Genomic DNA, 21,621 nt, shown 5'->3' on the forward strand with positions numbered 1-21,621 from the left:
TTAGGTTCCCCTCACCCCCACCTCAAGTCCACCCCCCCCAGGGCCCTTCTTCCCTCCCCACTTGTTATTGCTTTTTTCTCCCTCCTAAGTGGGAGATTTAAGCATTCTTACTTAGACTCCCTTCTTATTTAACTTCTTAGGTTTTTTTTTTTTTTTTTTTTTTTTTTTTTTTTTTTTTGCTAATATCCACTAATTTCTTGAGTTTACAGATTTTGGATATTAGCCTCTTGTCAGATGCAGAGCTGATGAAATTTTTGTTCACATTCTGTAGGTTTCAGTTTTATCTGATTGACAATGTTCTTTATCTTATAGAAACTTTTTAGTTTCATGAGGTCCCGTTTATTGCTTGTTGATCTTAGTTCCTAAGTTGTTGATGCTCTCTGTTCAGGAAATTATCTCCTATACCAATTTATTCAAGGATATCCTCACTTCATCTTTCCCTGGATTTAGTATATGTTTTTTTTTTTTTTTAAGTTGGAAGTCTTTCAGGCAGAAATTCCAGTGGAGGAAAGGGAACACTAAGAATCCACAAAGTTGTGGACCCAAAATTTGTTATCCCTACAAGATGTGCATGGATAAAGAAAGAACAGAGATTGAGGGAACAATCCAAGAATAACTAACCCAACTTGAGACCCATCCCATGGGAGAAAACCAGTCTCTGAAACTATTAATGATACTCTGCTATGCTTTCAGAGTGGAGATTACCATAATTGTCATTGGAGAAACTTCATTCATCAACTAATGGAAACAGATGCTGAGACTCAGTCCAGCATTAAACAGCTTATGGAGTCTTGCGGAGGAGTGGGAGGAAGGATTTAGGAAGGATGAGGGGTAAAGGACAGCACATGATATATGAAATCTACTAATTTGGGTCATAGGAGCTCACAGAGACTGAACTACTAATCAAAGAGAATGCATGGCTGGACCTAGGCATTCAACACATATGCAGCAGATGTGCAACGTTGGCTCTATGTGTGTTCCCTAAGATGTGGAGAGGAGACTGACTCTGTCTCTGTTGATTCTCTTCAAATACCTTTTTACAACCTGAGCTGCCTTGTCTGGCAGAGGAAAAGGGAAAGCTGGAACAAGGAAAGGGAGGATCTGAGGATGGAACTGGGAGGAGACAAGAGGTTACTGTGATCGGTATGTAAAGTGGATAAATAAATGAAGGAAAAAAAAGTTGATGATCAAAAAATCATAGGGCAAAGTAAGAATAAGTAAGAATAAGTAAGTTAGGAAGTAGTTTTCTACATAATGATAAAGAATTAATACAATGTGATAAAAGTCTTCCAGTGGACTTTAAGATGTATGAAACATAAGCACTTGGGGTAGTGGGTCCTCTAACTAACCAGGGCCTTACATTGGAACTGAACCTGGTAATGGAGGTTGCTGGTGAGCCACCCTGTGGACATGAGAGCAGATGGGGTTGGGGGGAGATGGTTGGGCAACCAGAATACCTAATACCTCTCAGGCTCGGATCCAGGGTTTTGAGTTGACCCACACCAATATCTACACTTTCTGTGAACTGTTGAGGAGCCTGAAGGGACAGGGAATATAGATCCCAATCAAAAGGATCCCCATAACACATGACAAAAATAGGATATCTGATAGGAAACCCAATGAGAATTTTGTATTGATACAGTAGTAAAAGACGGAAGCCTCAAAGTAGACCAATGAGTCTGTGCACAAAAGTGTATTCTGTGAGACACACTGTGACACACTACAGATTGCAGAAGGTTTTCTTTTCACTGTTGGGGTAGGGGTGGAGTTTTGCAAGGGTGGAGGATGAGTATAAGGGGAGGAGTTAATAAGTAAGATAGTATGTGTGATGTGAAATTTACAAAGAGCCTACAGAAGTATAAAAAAATATATATGAAACACAACAGATTAAAATTGAAATAGAATTTTCTATTTAAATTCCTGATAGATATTGCAATATTTTCCCCTTATCAGTTGTGAGAAAATAATTAATTATATTTTGAAAAAATATGGATAGATTCAGTGCCTCTAAAATGTTATTTAGTTGATGCTTGGTAAACAAACTAAACTCTAATAGGTAATCTCCATGGATTTACAATGCCAATACATACATAAATCAATTTAAAAATTTGTCCATAGACAAATCTCTACACATAAGAGAATTATGATCACAGGGTACATTCTCAAACAATAAAGTAAGCATCATGTTTATAAAATGTTCAAGCTCTCAGAAAATAAAGAAATCCATGTTTTTCAGGAATCTGTGTGATATGGAAACATTCACAAAACAATTAACAAATAATTTTCATTGACTATATACATTGAATCACTGATTATTGAAAGTTGTTCACATAGTGTTGACAGGGAAATGAAGAATCAAAATAATTACATTTAGAGAATAAGTAATAAGTCAAGTTAATAATAAATGAAATTCAAACTATCATAGGAAAAAGTAAGAATTGAAGTGTATAAATTTAGATAGGCAGAGAACAAAAGGAAAGAAAATAGAGACAGGTTGTTAATCTTAAAACTACAGCAAGAGCCTTTTCACCCATAAATTGATCGATGATAAGGTAATCTCCATGGATTTACAATGCCAGTACATACATAAATCAATTTAAAAATTTGTCCATAGACAAATCTCTACACATAAGAGAATTATCACAGGGTACATTCTCAAACAATAAAGTAAGCATCATGTTTATAAAATGTTCAAGCTCTCAGAAAATAACGAAATCCAATGATAAGATAAGAGCTCATCATGAGTAACTCCCAATATCTCAACTGTTGAGCACTGATACTTCATTGGACAAAGCTATCAATATAAGTTAATATAAAATAGTAATATGGACTGTGTGCTCTAAATGATCCTCAAATTTGCCAATATCCCAACTTTTACTGTTATCTCAGACACATTTTTGTTAGAACCTTAAGTTCCATAACTATCTTCTAATTATGAATGTTTGTTTATTGTTTTTTGATTTTTAATTTTTTATTTATCTTTATTAAATCATTTTGCTCAAAGTTAACATTCCTTTTACCCTGTGCACATTAGTTTTAGCTGGATCCTCTTTCTTTGCATGACATTTAAGTAGCTGCTCTGCTAAACTTTTTCTGTTATGGTTATTATTTAAAGATATTTTAATTAGGTGGATTTTTTTTCCCTCTAATGTTAGGTCTCTAAGTCTTCTAACCACCTTAAACTTAAGAATATCATAATGATGTATCACATATTTTAAAAAATTGTCATATATTTTTGTATCTAAAACATCCATTTTTCTTCTAGAGTGTGTTCACAGTGCAAAAGTCAAATGATATTTCCTCATAAAATCATGTTTTACACTCTGATCGATATGTTCTTTATACTCATAGATACTGTTGCTATGCATCTCAGATTTCTCTGTCTCTATTTCTGGGATCCTTTCCCATGGTCAGCCCTTTAACCCATGGGAGAATGGCAGGGTGACAAACAGACATAAACACAAGGGAGTATTGATCTGAATGTAAATTCTCAAAGCGAGCATCAGACTTATATTACAGAAGAAAATAAAGAAATTAGGTGACACATCAGCCAAGGTACATTGAGGTTACTGGATGCTTAATGACTCTTTAGTCAAAACAGAAGAATGCATACATAAAGCCTGACAGAAACTAGGCAATGTAACAACTGAGACAAAGTCAGCTCTATCTAAGGTCAGCTATATTCTTAGAAGCCAGGTATGAGGTGAGGTCATTATGCTCCCAGGCATGGGCTTTCACACCCAAGCCATAGTTCTAATTAGGAAGGTCTGCTCTTGCTAACATTCTCATGAATAATGCAATATTCTAGTTCCTCCTTAAACTACAGCTTGATCTATCTTCATCCTAAACCATTGTAAATTCCTGTATATGGGAGTGACTCGGCTGTTAGTCTAAGTGATTTTATGGGGGACTTTCTTCTGTTAGGTAATTTAGTGTGCCATACATAACCATAATAAGAATTCTAAGCGTGCTGGGTGGTGGTGGCACATGCCTTTAATCCAAGCATTTAGGAAGCAGAGGCAGACAGATTTTTGAGTTCAAGGCCAGTTTGCCCTGAAATTTCTAACTCTATGTAGTAGATTGTAATGCCTGAGTTCTTTCACTGTTTCTCTTTCAATACTGGAGGCAATTCATCTGAATAAGTAACAATAATCCTGTTTATCCATTCAGTTTATTCCACTTTCAACAAAATGTGGATTAACTCAAAATGCCATCCTCCTCTTTCTATTGATGAAATTATTATATTTTCTTGGGGGTATTAATTCTGAATAAAAAGAGTAATTTGTGTTCAAATATTACCATATTGGAATTTCTCATAGTATTTTGCATATGATGCTATTATTTACCTATCATTATTGTCTTCTGTATGTCTTTTTTTTTTTCTCATCCCTTACCTGTAAAAGTAACTTTCATTCACCTGATGCAGTTGTTGTCTTCAAGAATTACAGCTGAATAAACTTACCCTTTGTAGTTCTTTCTGAACTCTAGATGACTGGTTCAACTCAATTGTTCTGGCTTAAATGCCTCTCTAAACTGACTGATTCCATCTAAATTCTCAGCTACTGACTGAATTGCTCTGCTTGGACAAAAACCAACTCTGGCTCTAATCTTCTGGCTCCTTCTTATTCTCTTCAACTGCCTCTTCTGCCTTGCCCTGAATGGAATGTACTCATGAACAAACAACTCCAGTGCACAATACTCACTGCACCGACTCCCAGCTGATGCAACTTCACTGAACTCAACTGACTAAAAAGAACTGACTGAACTCTCTCCTTGGGCTCCTCTTAAATTTTTCTGTCCTGTGCTGTTCTCATGAATATTCTGTCAATTCATTCTCTGATTCATTATTTTGTCTGCCCCTCTATTAGGTGTGACTTTCAAACATGGCTACTTCCTTCTACAAACTAACTTTACCTACATTGTTTGGGACTGAAAGTTTGTACAAAGGGCATGTCTGTATTCCAGACAGAGCAGCCAGGTTGCTTGATTAAAATTTCTCTACACATATCTTTTGCCAAAACCCTCCTATGCTTCCCATATTTCTATCCACACAGACTTACTGAGGTCAGACACAGTCTCTGAAGTGTAGCTTGCAATTAATGATGTAAATGTATTTATTTTATTCTATTCTTTAATCTTTTACTTACAGTACAGACTTTATCCCCATCCTGGTCCACCTTCCAATTGTACCACACCCCACACCTTCTTCCTGTCTCCAAGAGGATGTTATAAATTTATAAAGCAGATAAAGGCATTGTGCTGTTCTCACACATTTGAGATTCAAACTTGTGTTGGTGTACAGCTTTGAATAATTGTTTGTGGCAAAATTATGTTGTTGCCGGAAGGAGCACATTCTTCAGTTTAACATCTTAGATTCACTAATTCACATACAGGCTAAATTCTATCTTCAGTTGCCCTATAATTCATTTGTCAGGTTTCTGTGACATGTAAATACTTTTTCTTTTCTTATTGCTATAAAACATTAAACTGCTTCAGGGTTTCTGTGGAAAGATATTTTTAAACTTTTATTTAAAATCAACTCAAATATATTTATATCTATTGAACAGTATAGAAACTGAGTTTGTATAAAGTTTTGTCCTATCCGTCATAATGCTGACACATATATGTGACACTATACAACCTTTTATAACTGAGAGAATATGGTTGTTCTCCACAGAATACTTTAATTACTTACAATTCCATTCTACTGCACTATCTTGATAAGGCTTGAATTATGTACCACTGCATTCCATTGCAGTATGAGGTAAAGGCAATGTTTTAATAAAATTCAGAGGGAGAGAGAAAGACAGACAGACAGAGAAAGATAGAATGATATAGACAGACATGGAGACAGGAGGGAGGAGCAAAGAATAAAGAGGGGCAATGAAACAGGAGATAGATGAGAGAACAAACAAAGAGGGAAAGAAAGGAGAAAAAGAGGAGAAAAATGAGAAGATACTGAGGCTATCACTGGAAATATATTGTTACATAATAATTAATGGTTTTCAATTTTATACAAATAGTTCCAATCCTCCCCCACTTCAGTCCCTGTAACACACGGAAAGTTATCTGAGAAAAAGCACTTCTGTTACTCTTTGAGCCCTATAAGTTTTAATCACTTTAAGTCACATTCTTATTTTATCCTATAAGAATATTTTATTTTAACTCCTTCTGATGATTCAGAATCTGTATCCCAGGGAAAACTCTGTGATAGACATATGAATTTTAAGAACAAAATTGACATAAATAGAAAAACTCATTAGTGACTATGATGAGGTTATTTTATAATGGAAGAAAAAGATATTTACCAATTAATTCTTTGGTATTTATCAAACATCACCTAAAAATATAACATGTCCAGAGGAAAAAGATGAATGTTTATGGGGGTACACACAAAGCATATGACAAATTAGCTGCAGCTAGGTAAAGTTAGTTAAAAAGAAGGGAACTACATGAAGCCATTGGGATTTTGAAGCTTGTGTAATCTTAATGATATTTCAAAAGTTTAGTTAGTGTGAGATTTGAATATGAAGCATAGGAAGAATAAGTATGTACTAACATAATTTACATTTTGTAATTCACAGATAACCATAATGCTTAGAGATAGGTGATGAGAAAACTTTAAAATGGTTGCTCATTTGCAAAGTGCAAAAAATTTAACAACTCAAAGCTAATTCAAAATAAAAAGCTGAAATCAAGAGAATGAGTAACTTGTATAGTAAATGCATTACATTTTACTTGATATTTACCTTGTCAAAATGTGCTATATCAAACTGCCATTAAGATATAAAATATACAAAATTAAGGCCAAATTGCAACTCAAGTCTTAAATGAGTACCAAAGTCATATTTGTATTAATATATGTAGAAAATTATATGACAAATATAAAAATGTGTGGAATTAATGGATGCAAACAGAAATGTCACTCAAACACAAGTTAAAGCAAGGTAGTAGATAAAAATATATGGTAAGGTAGAATTCACACTAAGTAAACTTCCTGTTTTTTTTCTACATATAATAAAATAATAATATATAGTTTTACAGTCTTCAATGTGATTTCAAAAAAACTTATGGTTTTAAGACTAGATTTAATAAAGTCAGTTAAGTAGAATAAAAGATTACTATTTAAACTTATAATTGCAAATATTTTAATGCTCATAATTTGCTAAAACAATTCATATTTAGTCTATATTAATATAATTAATTCAACACAAGCATATTATATTAATATAATATAATTCAACAAAATATACCAACCCACTTTACTGACATTTGTGCAAAACACAAAAAAATAACAGCCAAATCCTGCATATAAAAGCACACATATGAACTTAAAGAAAATAAATATTTTAAAGTTTTTTTTTTCTGTTTAAATTTTTTTTTTTCTGTATGTGTGTTTAGCTTGAAAAAATATCTATACATCAGATAGGTGCAATACCCATATAGGCCAGCAAAGAGTGACAGAGCATAAAGGATTTGCATTATCAATGATTAAGCATCGTTTTGGTGTTCTGAAAATCAAACTTGGGGCCTTTGGAAGATCAACAAGTACACCTAACTGATGTCTCATCTTTCCAGCTCAACAAATAAATTAAATTTTTTAGGTCATAAGGACCATGTTGATCATTTTTGACATTTTCACCTGAGGAACTGTGGTTTGAAAACCCATCCCATTTCCCATAGTCTGAATTGTTTTATCAACTCTCTGTTCTAATAGTTTCAAAGTTTCATAAGCTACATATTTCCATTGGTTTATTAGTGTTAATTTGTATAGATAAAGAACTTGTTTCACTCTTCAGCAGCAAGATTTGCAATTTTCTCAGAATTATTTGTTATAAAGCTGCATTATTCTAATCATAGCTTTTACAACTTTATAAAAAAACAGAGAGCAGTAGCTTTATGGACTTAGATCTGAATCCTCTATTCTATTCCTCTGAACTACATCGTGGATTTTAATCCAGTACCACAATGTACTTTTGTTTCACTTTGTTGTTACTATTGTTTTGCTGTGTAACTTAAGTTCAAGTATGGAGATAATTCACCACTGTGTTTTGCTCAGGATTGCTTTAGGTATTTGGTGTATGTTGTACTTTCCTGAGAATTTTTAAATTCTAAAATCATTTCTGAAAAAAAAAACATATTAGAGTTCTATAGTTATTTGCTTTGAGTCTATAGATTTTATTTTGTCACTTAGCCATTTTCAAAATATTAATTCTAGCAATTATTGCACATGGGAAATCTTTTTATCAACTAATATCTTCCTCTATTTTAATCATCAATTTTATATTTTTCATTGTATAGGTCTATTACTTCTTCTGAAAAAAAAAAGGGTTTATTTCAATGATTTAAACAAATTTATTGTTTTGAAAAGAGCTCATGGTTTCTAAGACATCTGAGTTTTCCGCCCAATTTTTAGGGACTCCTGTCAGGACCGAGACAAATGCAAAATCACTGTTGATTGCTCTACAATCAGTTCCCAGTACCATCTCTCAAAGCCTCCTGTATCATTCATCCTAAGATCTTAAAGCAAATGCCATATTAATAATATTTTATACTACAGAGAGTGGTTAATCATATACACAAAAACTTTGATACTACTACATTCAGGTCTGAATGGTCTCCAAAATGCGAATGCTAAAAGCTTAGTCACTCCCTGTACCTCTATTAGGGTAAAGCCTTGAACAAGTGAGGGCTGGTGGATTAAAGTGAGGTCATTGCATGCATAGTCTTAAAGAATGTATTGCAATCCTGTTAGACTTAAAAAAAAAATTGAGGGTTCATTTTCCCCATAAAAGCAACTTTTTAACTTTTCAATAATAATTACTATATAAAAATTTCTTTAAAAGACTGACAAATTTTATCTTTGTCTCTATATTGTAATTATCCTGGAGAGAATCTCTGGATTGACCTTTTAAACCTCATGACTTAAATGATTTAGGACATTATAATTTGTTACACTCTTCGATACTTACTGGACTAATTACCCTGACATCATCTACGGTTAGTCCTAATTTGAGATGAATTTGAAGATAAAAGGTACCATTAGTAAAAGTCTCTAATGAAGTATTATAAAAATTAGAAATTATTGAAACAATGTCAATTTTCCATTTGGAAGAATAAGTTCTATGATAAGTTTTGTTTTCTTACTAGCCTTTTAATTGCAATATATGCTAGGGTCCAGTGAGATAGCTACTTGAATATTAATTGAGTTTTCAAAACCTATTTTAATAGTCTTTTCTTTTTGTAAAAATAATTATATACAGGGTAATAATCTATGTCTTCAGTGTGTTCAGATATTCAATGTCAAACTGCTTAGTGGTAAAGCATGTTTCTCATTTGATTGTGATAATTCTAGGCCTTTAATATGAAACTAAACAAAGTCAATATTGTTACATACATTAAATGTCTGGCTTCATAGTGTTCTACAGTGTATATGTAGTACAATTTCTTTAACTAATTTTTTGTCCAGTGATGAATATTTAGGTGATTTTTAATTTCTTGCTATTGTGATTAGAGCTGCAATGAATATGCCTGAGAAAGAATAGGATGTTGAATCTCTTTTTAAAAATTATTTTATTAGATATTTTCTTCATTTACATTTCAAATGCTATCCCAAATGTCCCCTATACCCTACCCCAACCCTGTTCCCCTGCCCACCTACTCCCACTTCTTGGCCCTGGTGTTTCCCTGTATGGGGCATATAAAATTTGCAAGACCAAGGGGCCTCTCTTCCCAATGATGGCTGACTAGGCCATCTTCTGTTATATATGCAGCTTTGAATTGAATTGAATCTTTTGAACACATCCTAAAGGGTAACATGGAGGGTTTATTTATTTTTGCTTATTTGAGAAACCACCACATTGATTTTTACAGTGGCTTAACCAATTTGCAATCTCACTAACAGTGCATAAAGGTCCCTTTTTCTTCATATCCCCACAAACATTTGTTGTAGTTTGTTTTATTGATCTTCTACATTTTGGTCAGGGTAGGATTAATTCTCCAGGTGTTTTGATTTGGATTTCTCTTATTGTTATGGGAAATAAATACTTTTAGAAATATATTTTAACTATATTTTTCTCCTTTTGACTATTCTCCGTTTAGGTCCCTGGTCCAGTTTTTGATTGTGTCTTCTTATTATTTTATTTAGATTATTTGTTTGTCTATGTCACATCAGTCAGTCAACAGGCTCTTAAGAGAGGGAGTGAAGATTAAAAAAAGAGAAGACAATTAAACAACATTATATTATGACTTCAGAAAATGTTGAAGCATGTTTTTGGTTTTTTTTTTGTTTTGTTTTTTTTCCAGTCTGGTTCTATATAAATGTAGGTGCATACAAAGAATATGTCCAATTCTAAGCCATTAAAAACAAAGTAGTTAAGGAACAAACAAGGCATAAACTAAGGTCCTATGGTATTCAGGGAATTATCAAGATGATTACGAATTTGAGCCTACTTCTTTATCCTAACCCAATGTTCTTGCCTGAACCTACTTCCTGTCCTAGCTGAATTCTTGACAATATCCTTGAAGCTACACCAAGAACTCTCAAAATTTGTTCAAAATTCTGTTCATCAAAGTCATTTGGGAATTTTTGTTTTGTTTTGTCTTTACTTTTACCAGCCACATGAAAAATATGATCTTTTGTAAAATTAGAAAATAGGATAGTGAATATGTTAAAAGGCAATCCAATTAAATCCATAACAGCTACACATAATGAAATTATTTCAAGTATCAATCATTGCAGGCATTGTTTAAAATATGTATGTTTTAGTTACAGGCCACTTTATGTTACTCATGATGAATTTATTCCTATAGTATTACTTCAATTACGTATTTGTTTTAACATTATTCCTGTTAATTAAATGAACATTGATAAAATTAAATTATTAGCCAACATGTATAATAATGTGAAAACTGATGCAGTTAATAGCTTTGAGTAATTAGGAAAATACCTCTATTTGGTAAAAATTACTAGTTAGAGATAAATTTGGTTTGAGTCACTACATTATCATGTTTTTTCAAAATTTTAGCCAGCTTTTCCTATGTTATTGTGTTCAAATTTTTCAATATATACTATGACTAATTCTCTACTTTTGAGGAATCTGAAAGTGTGATTATATTAATTGCATTGAGCATTTTTTGACATAAAAATTAAATATGAATACGGGAGGGCAATGGCTATGTGGAAATTATATGACCACAACTACAATGTATTTTCATTGTGCAATTGTTTTTCTCCAGACTTTTTGTAAGTTTAGTAGAAATGAAACCATAATTAACATTGGAGGTAAATACATGTAGATGCATGCAAACAATAAATACTTGAACATTTGAATATTCAGCAAGCAAGCATGTTACTAATAAACTAATAGAGAATTCTTAGATCCACAAAAGCCAGTTCAAAGATGTGTTCTGTTTGAACTGGTTAGGATTCATCTTTGTAATTTATAGAATAGTTGTGCTTCTATGGTGAATGATATATATTAAATTCTAATCACTGTATCTCTTTCCTTTAAAAAATTAGAACAGTTATAATGGGAATATATTCATGTTCTGTGTGGGCTCTAAGAAGTAAGGATGGATTTAGTAAGTTTTCAGAAAGTTCTTATTCGTCCAGGCATGCAACATCTAGATGGAATTCTGAGATGACCTTAGGTAAAGCATTCTCATGCTGATAATCATATGTAATGCCACATATCCAATGTTTTCCACAGAGCATGACCTTGCTTTACTTTGAGGAAATATAGTAGATGGTAGAAACACCATTGTTCCTTCATGAAGGAGAACTTGAAACATCACTATTATGCTTCCAATTTATGTACAGATATTGACTTCCAATTTGATTCCTGTAGTTTTTCCATTGTCAAAAAGATCTACAGTAATATTGAATATATTTCTAGTGAGCAAACGAACAGGCAAAATTATAAAACCCATAGTTTCATTAATTTGCATGACTATATTTTTAATCTATGCAAGTTGTTTCAATCTGCAAAGCTATGTTTAAGAGCAATACTTATCTATGAAAGTATCAGTAAAGTGAAATAGATTGACATAATATATTCAAATATTGGTCAAATAAACATACAGTTTTTTTAGGTAACAGCAGCAGATGCCTACTTACTCCATGCCCAAGAAGGAAACAATGGATGTTTAAAATTATCTCAGAGTAGTTTGTAGTCCAAAGACAATTTCCTTATTTGCAATGTCTCTTTTATCACCTCTTACCAGGATTATTTCAAAAAGCTTTTATCTGAATTGCCAGAAAAGCATTACAGAGAATACAAGATGTTAAATATTACATTGAAAAAAAATGCTTCTAAGTAGAAATGAGATACAAATTAGATAATCCCAATTTCTATTTTTCTACATAAACTAAAAATATTGAATATGTGATTGTGTCTCATTTTATCTTACTCTTCATAAGAAAATATGAGGAGTGAGCGAATATCTTAAATAATGCTCAAGCAATTAATATACTATTACTTGGAAACTAAGTTAATCTTTGTGTAGGTGTATATATGGTCTATCCTATTTGGTACACGACATTGAGAAAAAATAATGATCAAGAGTAAAGATGTGTTTTGTCGAAAATCAATAATAAAAAGTGAATTGAGTCTGTAAGCTCACAGGACTTGTTAAACTGACACCAGAAGGCTGATGCACACTCCTTAAAGGGAATCCAGTCTTTGCCTTTTCGTATAAATGTATATGGCATTTAAATATAGCAGGAGATAAAACACACCAAATAAAGTTAGATAAGTAAAATTCATATCAAGGAACAGTCATGAAAAATTTAAGATGTAAGAACGACTATGTGTGTATTTGATGCAGAAAAAGCAAATTTTAGGGCCTTTTCACTTCATCTTTCTCATTCAGATTGTATCTCAGTATATTCTTCAAGCTCCTGAGGCTAGATATGCACTTTGCATAAATTAACTATACTATTCTAGATTAAAATAAAAACATAATCATCTGACATCATTATGGGCTACCATGTGCTCTTTTCATTCCTACATATAACAGCATTCAAAAACATGATTCGACCTGGATATACATTTTAACCTCCTCAAATATTCATCATTTAAAACCTTTCTATAGATTCTCAAATTATATCTTTCATTAAGTAGTCATATACTACTTCTCTCAGTAGTAGCTATTGACCAATATCTCCCAAGACTCCCCTCCTATTATCCAGCTGTTTTTTTGCTGGAATTCTTTTCTTAATGTATATGTAATCAACTTATAAAAATATTTTGTATGAGTCAGAGAATGTGCTTATTACCTTTCTATGGCTGATATATTCTGCCTAATTTTATCATCTCAAGTTCCATTTATCGCAAAAAAATAGGATTTAATTACTTATTGCTGAATACAAAGCTACAAGTTTTTAGCTGGTAAACAGCTGTTATAAAGATATACTTTAAAGAATGAGAAAATCACTGGACCTTCTTTTCCTCAGGCTCCCCCCCCCCATTTCCATTCCTGCAATTCTTTCAGACAGAAACAATTATGTGTTAGAAGTGTGACTGAGGGATATCAACCCCATCCCACACTTGATGTCCTGTCTTCCTGCTGGAGGTGGGCTCTATAAGTTCCCTCTCCCTACTGTCATTCATCAATGATCCCTCCCTGTGAGTCCTGGGAGTCTCTCACCTCCCAGGTCTCTGGTGCATTCTGGGAGGTACCCCAACATACTTCTTCCTGAGGTTGCCTGTTTATATTCTTTCTCCTGGTCCTCAGGGCTTCAGTCCTTTTCCCTCGCCCAATACCAGATCAGGTTCCTCTATCCCCCTCGCTCCCCCCGTAACCCCATCCACTTTCCCTCCCCGATTCCTCCCTTCCTCCCCACTTGTAATTGCTTTCTTCTCTCTCCCAGGTGGGACTGAGATGTCCTGACTTGGGCACTTCAGCTTATTGAGCCTTTTGAATTCTATGGATTGTATCTTAGGCATAATGTATGTTTTTGTTTGTTTGTTTGTTTTGGCTAATATCCACTTATTAGTGAGTACATACCATATACATAGAACACACCTCCAGTAGGAATACAGAGCATCAAGTGAGAGATGGGGTTGCTGTCCCACAGTCAAAGCTCTGACCCATAATTGTTCCTTTCTGAAAGAAATGCAAGGATAGAAATGGAGAGGGGCCTGAAAAAAGAAGGTCCAGCTATAGACCCAAAGTTGGATCCAGCTCAAGGGAGTTTCCAAAACCTGATACTATTATTGAAACTATGGAGCACTCACAAAAAGGAATCTATCACGACTGCCCCCGAAAGACCCAACAAGCAGTTGAAGATGCAGATATTTGCACCCAACCAATGGACAGAAGCAGCTGATGAATTAGGGAAGGCTGAAAGAACCTGAGGACAAGGGTGATCCTGTAGGAGGACAAGCAGTCTTAATTAATCTGGACCCCAGATATCTTTCGAACACTGGACCACCAATCAGACAGCATATACCAGCTGATATGAGGCCCCCAACACATATACAATAGAGGACTTCTGGGTCTGTGTTTATTCAGAGATGATACACCTAACCCTCAAGAGACTGGAGGGTCAAGGGTGTTTAGAGGTCAGGTGCGGTGGCCAATGGGGGCATCCACGTGGAGACAGGGTGGGGTGTGGAGGAAGTGTGGGATGTGGAGCAGTTGGAGTGTGGATGGGGAAGGGTGGAATGGAATATGGAGTGTAAAAAAGAAATTACAAATAAAATTAAATTAGAAAACACTCAACAGAGAGTAAGAATATGTCCTATTATTGTTTAACAAATAACTTCTTAAATTTAGATAATTTTTTTAAAAAAATTATGTCACTTTGAAGAATTTTAATCCATATTTCTACACATTCTACTGCACTGTGTATTTGTAATATGAAAATATTCAGCTACTGATTTGTATAAGAAAATTATATAAGAATATTGATATCAACTGAAGCTTAGGTTAAAAGATTTTTCTGTATAGGTGTATGTGTGTGTGTGTGTATGTGTGTTTGTGTGTGTGTAATAAATCCAATTGTTAAAGACCGTATGTTTAATAAAGAACTGCATATTGAATGGATTTTGAGAATGGATTTTTGAGAAGAATATACCAAAGTATATAGACAGCAGTTTTCTTCACACTGTAGGTACTTAAACAGCAAAATTAGCCTTTTTATTATTAGCAATAAAGAACAGAATAATGCTAATTGTAGGAAAATGAATCATGTTAAAGGAAATATATGTAGAATTAAGGTTTAAAGGAAAAAAAGAAGCATAAATATAAAGGGAGAGAATTTGAGAAGACAAACGCATGTAGGACAGATGGGAGGCAAAAGAGTATAAATGAAGATAAAGATGATGTTAGTCACATAGTACAAGTTGTCTAATAATGTCGTCCCGTGCATAAGATCAACACACAATACTCAATTTATTTATTTTAAAATGTATAAAATCATTCCCATCTAGCATACCATTAACCAGTAACTCTGGAGTACAAATTCAAGTGTCTTTAATAACTGCTGAGTTTAAGAGCTCACTTGGAGGCAAAAGTGTTTAAAGCCTTTTAAATGCTCTCGTAGGGAAGTTAGTAAGGTTCCCTCAAGGAAGGATGGAGTAAGGTAATGTATGTTAGGGACAATGCCTTCTCCATATTCCTTAGTGAATCTGACCTTGCAATTAGTTTTCCAAAATTAGGTATTTCGAAACTCCCAAGGTATATCACTTTTGTAAAATATGTGCAGTTAGGGATGCCAGGGTCTGACCTCTTAGTCCTAGAAGTATCTACATTGTCTCTCATTAATCTGTGTAAAGCCTTGCCCTACTTCTCTTTGGTGAGCAGTCCTTTCTCCTTTGAGTATTGCCTTACATACTGCCTTTCCAAAGTTTCTTTCCATGGCAATTAATTAAAAAATAGGACAGCCTCCCCCATCATTGGCTGTTAGTAGAAATATGCTATGTAGATTATAGAACATGTTATTTAACTATTGTTTAATGTAAGTTGATGTCTTTATTTGTCTCATTTATTTTTTTAGCTCCACTAGATAATAAATTCTTCAAACATGGGAAGAATGGTAGCATGAGTATTCTTAACAGATATCCTCCATTATGCATTTTTTTGTCTGACATACTATAAGCACTTTTTGCAATAAATATACATATAAATAAACACATAGCTTCTCTATTTAAAAATAACCTGGATAATCTAATATCAGGTTATCTAGTTCACCATAGGATTTTCCAATACCTTAGTGTTTATTTAAATGAAGCTAAATATGTCAATATTTTAATGTATATATTGTAATGTTCTTGCCTGACATTTCTGGCATTTGTCAAATTCAATTATCAAGTTATGCATCTTGAAAAAAGTAATTTAATTAGAATTCAAATATATTGCATACAATGAATTTTATAAAGAAGAAAATAATCAGCAATACAGTTGTTCATATTGATGAAAAAATAAACTTTGCAATTCTAATATCCTTCAAATTATAAAATTTTACATTATAAATGAATTGGAAAGATATCTTGGGAATGATTAAGATAATTATTTTACTAAAGTTTGCACAATAAATTATGTTAGCTTTTATTTTTCTTGTTTCTTTTTTAATAACTACCTCTATCTTCTTCTCTATATTCTTCAAAGGGAAGTATTGCTTATGAATATGCATATCCTTGAGAAAATATGTCAGTAGAGGGTATTCAATTTCAGTACCATATTGCTGTTACTGTGAGTTGGATTTAAGTAAGTGAATTATACATGTGGCCTCTTCTACTCATGCGTCCTGGTACATTACTAAAAGCTGCAGTCATTATAATGAGGGACCCAATTAACTTACCAAGAAAACTCTTTGAATGAAAACGTTTAAGATTGTACAGTTGTGAATAAAAATGAATTTGCTTTTCAGGGAGTTTGGTCGTTGGAAGGTAAATAACCTTGCAGTTGAGAGAAGAAATTTCCTTGGCTCTCCTCTGCCTCTTGCCCCTGAATTCTTCCGCAACATAAGACTTTTGGGACGACGACCTACTCTACAGCAAATCACAGAAAATCTTATCAAGAAATATGGGACTCATTTCTTGCTATCGGCTACTCTGGGAGGTAGGAGACTTTGAAACTATCTATCTTTCTATTTTCCTGTTTTAAAAAATAAACAACCTGAATATTCACTGCAGAGGGGCATTTAATTGATATCACTACTGTAGATGCTCTTCATTATCAAAAATGTTGATGAAATGATTAAGTAATACCTTCAATAACACACTCATTTGAATGATGAGGGAATTACTTGCTATTCCTACAAACTGTTTAGAGATCCAATATACATAAAATGTATGTATAGATGTGACAATCCGTCACACAAATTGATATGGTAAATAATGTTTTAAAAATAAGCAACTTCAGTGCAGGTGAGGGGCATCATTTCTGGTAACAGAGAAAAAGATTTCCTGGAGTAAGCAGTAAATTTCTGTAAATTTAGCACTCTTTACTTGACCTGTGATTTCAGAAAGGAGAAAAAAATAAAAGAATAATCTTAAAAATGCATTCACTTATTCCTTATGTTAGTGAGATTAAGAAACCTATTATTAAGTATAGTTAAAGATGAGCTTAGCAATGTAATAAAGATTTAGTGGGTTGGATGAACATGAAGGACATTTAAGGAGGTAATAAGAAACAAACTATGACATTTTACATAAAATGGTTTTTCAATTATATACGTGCTTTCCACATGTTCTTGATATTTCAAAAATGTATGTTTTAGAAATTGGAATTTCTGGTTCTACTATGAGACTGATTGTAATATTTGGATAAAGAAGCTAAGGGAAGATTATGTCCTTTTCTCTATGAATTCGCAAAAGGTGGCTCTGTTGATATTGTCAATGCTGTAGAAGACTGCTTCTTAGCACTATAGGATAAGTCTTTTTTGTTGCTGTTCTTCTTAGTCTCCAAAACCAGTCCGTCAGAAATTCAAGCAGTTAGTTATTTCAGAATATATCCCCTAAGAAACTCTGTCCTCACCCTGTAGGTGTGATACATACAGCAAATCATCTCATAGATGAGCCTCTAAAATTTATCATAGAAGTCTTCTGTGGTTCATTCTTCATGCAGTATATTTGAAAACTTGAGACAATATATGATCCCTGTTTGAGTGGGAGTTACAAAGTTGGCAACCACCATAAAATAGAATCTTGCTGTGATTTATAAATCCCAAATTACAGACAAAGTGTTAGATTTCATCTCATACATCATTTGAGACTCTTCTTAACATAGTTTTAATTCCAGTGCCTTTAATTTGCTGCTCAAGTGTAAGTATCTCAGATGTCAACTAAGATACAGAGTGTCAGCGTCCACTGAGAACACAGTAAACCCTACTATCCTGTACTATCTTATTATCACTCCCTTTTGTTCATAGACTTTGTACTGATTCAAAAGTACTTGGTTTATTTGTTGCCATTTGTTAATATTTGTTGATTTTTTATGAACACTTTTGTGCATATTTTTAAAAACAGTTTGTAATCTTTTCTCTCTATGGTTATAAAGGTTTTTGCTGTAAGGTAGGCGTTTGTTAAATTATTTGTTCATTAAATAACTAACTGGAATTATACCAGGAGTCCAACATTGCATAGTTTTCTGAAAAATATAAAACTTAGCGATTATTATAGAGGATACTCGACTTCTAGCCCTAAATGAAAGGAAAAATATTCTAAAACGGATGAACTTTACAAAGATTCTTTATTAAAGAGAATCAGGGTTCTGGCAAAGGGCAAATATATAAAGCACGGGGAGAGTAGGAAGGTATAGAGCCCTCTCATAGTTAGAGGATGTCAGTCTACCATGTCATGTCATGACACTAAACTGCAGCATATAGGTTGTGGGCACAAATAACAAGCTATAAGCTGTGCATGCAGTCCCGCATTTCCTCCTTCAAAGATAAGGATTAAACAAATAGCAGATAGAGACAACAAATATATGCCAAGGTCCATCTGCCTTCCTTTTAAATTGTTAATTTCTATGTGAGTCAAATTTTGTTGATATTATTTTACTTAATTATTTCATTAATTTTATAATGTGAATAGTAACTGATGACTAGTTTTTCTGTCATGACTGCAAGTGCTTCATTAATGTGTAAATCATCTTCACGAATTTGCTTAAACTCCTTGAATTGAAATTAATATCCCGATTTTCTGATCATGGAACAACGCTTAAATTTAAAGATCATGGGTATTACAATGATTTTTTTTTTCTCTAAGCATGACTTGTAGACTCTTTCACACTCTCCATAGGATAAAGTTAGTAAATGATCACAAGTAAGTAAAAGTACTATATAAGTTAAGCATATACACTATCTTTATTTAGATAGTGAACTCTGAAGAACACCAGGTAAAATTTAAATTGTAGCTGTTGTAATTGAATTAGACCTGCCTTGTTTCTCTCGGTCCATTTGTTTCATATGTCTTACCTGATAAGGCATGGAAGTATTATATTTTGCTTTTAAGAAAAGATGAGATTTACAATAAAACATAAATATTCTCTGGACCTTTCTTTTCTTTTTCTCTTTTTTCCTTTTTAAAATACTCAGAATAATGAAAACATCAACACCAGCATGTCCTAGAAATGTCACCCACCACCCACGCCTCCCATCAGTTTCCTTTCTCTCTCTTGGCCCTCACTTCTAATCTCTCCCTAAGCCAGAGACCAGGGATGGGGTAGACTTCAGGGAGTCTATGGTAATAACTCCTAGAATTGGGAGATATTAACCCTGAAGTGCTCACCTTTAATCAGGCAGGAAACCACAATGGAGAGATAAGGATACCAACCTACCCACAAAACCTTTGATTCAAAATTGTTCTGCCTACAGGAAGTACAGAGACAAAGTTGGAACAAAGACTGAGAGAATGGCCAACCAGTGACTGGCCTAACTTGAAACCAATGTCATGGATGAGGCTGACACTATTAATGATACTCTTTTATGTCTGCAGACAGAAGTCTAGCCTAGCTGTTCTCTGAGAGTCTCTACTCAGCAGGTGACCAAAACAGAAGCAGAGACCCATAGCTAAACTGTGGGTGGAGCTCTGTGGGTGGAGCTCTGGGAGTCTTGCTGAAGAGTTGGGGGAAGAATTCAGGTACCCTGGGGGACAGAGACTTCACAAGAAGACCAACAGAGTCAACTAACATGTATCCTTGGGAGCTCCCAGAGACAGAACCACCAACCAAAGAGTATATATGGGCTGGATGGGTCTAGGCCTCTGCACACATGTAGATATGCATCTTGGTCTTCATGTGGGTTCCTCTATACCTAGAGTCAGGGTTGTCTCCGACTCAGTTGCCTGACTGTGGATTCTGTTCCCCTGACTGTGCTGCCTCAGTAAGAGTGTATGTATCTACCCCTGCAATGATTGGTTGTGTCAGGATGGGTTAGTACCCAGGAGGTGCTCATAGGAGTAGGGTAGGGAGAATGTATAGAGGGAGCATAAGAGGGGAAGATTTGAAGGAGAGAGGGGACTAAGATCAGAACATAAAATGAATGAATGAATGAATGAATAAATAAATAAATAAAATGAAACTTAAGAAAGATATTTTTTAATGAATTAAAATATTTTATAGTTATATATATATATATATATATATATATATATATATATATATATATCAGCAGAATAAATACCTGTACATGAGCAAATATTTAAACCCAAAGGGTACCAGTATTATAATTGTTTTAAAAAATATATGAAAGATTATTTTCCCTGAGTTCTTTAGCCCACCATGCTTTCAACTTAGATATAAAATCATGATACATTATTTGAAGACTTTAACAGGGCATTTTATGATCAATAAAGCTGCTGATTGAATTATCTTCCTTTAGAGAAAATCAACTATACAAAAACCTACTTTCATATGCATCATTTTCCCTGTGTGTTTTGTTTTTATTGCTTCCATATTGTTCATCAATGCTGTAATTCTACTTGCTGTTATTTTGGACAATGGTATCTAAATCCCACCACTGTTTAAATTTCTAATATACTTCTTCAATTTAAAGAATCTACTTTGAAAAAGATTACACTATTTAGATGTAATGATTTCCAGCTATGGAATAAATATCATGACTGCTTTGTTATTCATTTCATATAGTATAATATAGAACATGCAGGAATAGGGACATATCTCTATAATGCTTATGGAAAATAAAACAACAAACAAGAAAAAAGGATAGGCTTAAAATTGAAGGGACTGAGGCAGTAATTATTTAATTAGAGAGGCAGTAATTTAAAATATTATTAAAATTTATTCCTGGTTTCAAGTCCTCAAGTACAGTCAAAAAGTGTTTTATGAAAATATTTTTTGTATTATAAAATTACATTGTATACATAGAGTAATTTTAAGTATATCTGTTTGATATTTCCAACATTAAATGATTTATTTAGCCAATCAGACTAGCAATAGAAAGATGCAACTACTTCTGTGTTCACTACCCCTTCCAAGAATTGAAAACAGCAATAACTGTTGGCTCTTCTTATACCCTCCCACCCCCACTCCCAGCTAAACTCAGGAGAATGTGCATACATACATACATACATACATACATACATACATACACACATACATACATATATATTACTAATACTGATTCTCCTCTCTCTCTCTCTCTCTCTCTCT

At 33.5% G+C, this 21,621-nt stretch overlaps 1 protein-coding gene across 4 annotated transcripts in view; it reads left to right on the plus strand.

Moving 5' to 3' along the window:
* Brinp3 (BMP/retinoic acid inducible neural specific 3) overlaps positions 1–21,621 on the plus strand; it is a 361,134-nt gene that overhangs the window by 155,379 nt on the left and 184,134 nt on the right. For all 4 annotated transcript variants that reach the window (XM_021198220.2, XM_029539331.1, XM_021198221.2 and 1 more), the window contains one exon: positions 16,877–17,067. In XM_021198220.2, coding sequence (XP_021053879.1) covers positions 16,877–17,067 — 191 coding nt within the window. The remainder of the gene's footprint in view (positions 1–16,876; positions 17,068–21,621) is intronic.

The sequence above is a fragment of the Mus pahari genome, chromosome 5 (assembly GCF_900095145.1).
Source record: "Mus pahari chromosome 5, PAHARI_EIJ_v1.1, whole genome shotgun sequence".
In the NCBI taxonomy this organism is placed as follows: domain Eukaryota; kingdom Metazoa; phylum Chordata; class Mammalia; order Rodentia; family Muridae; genus Mus; species Mus pahari.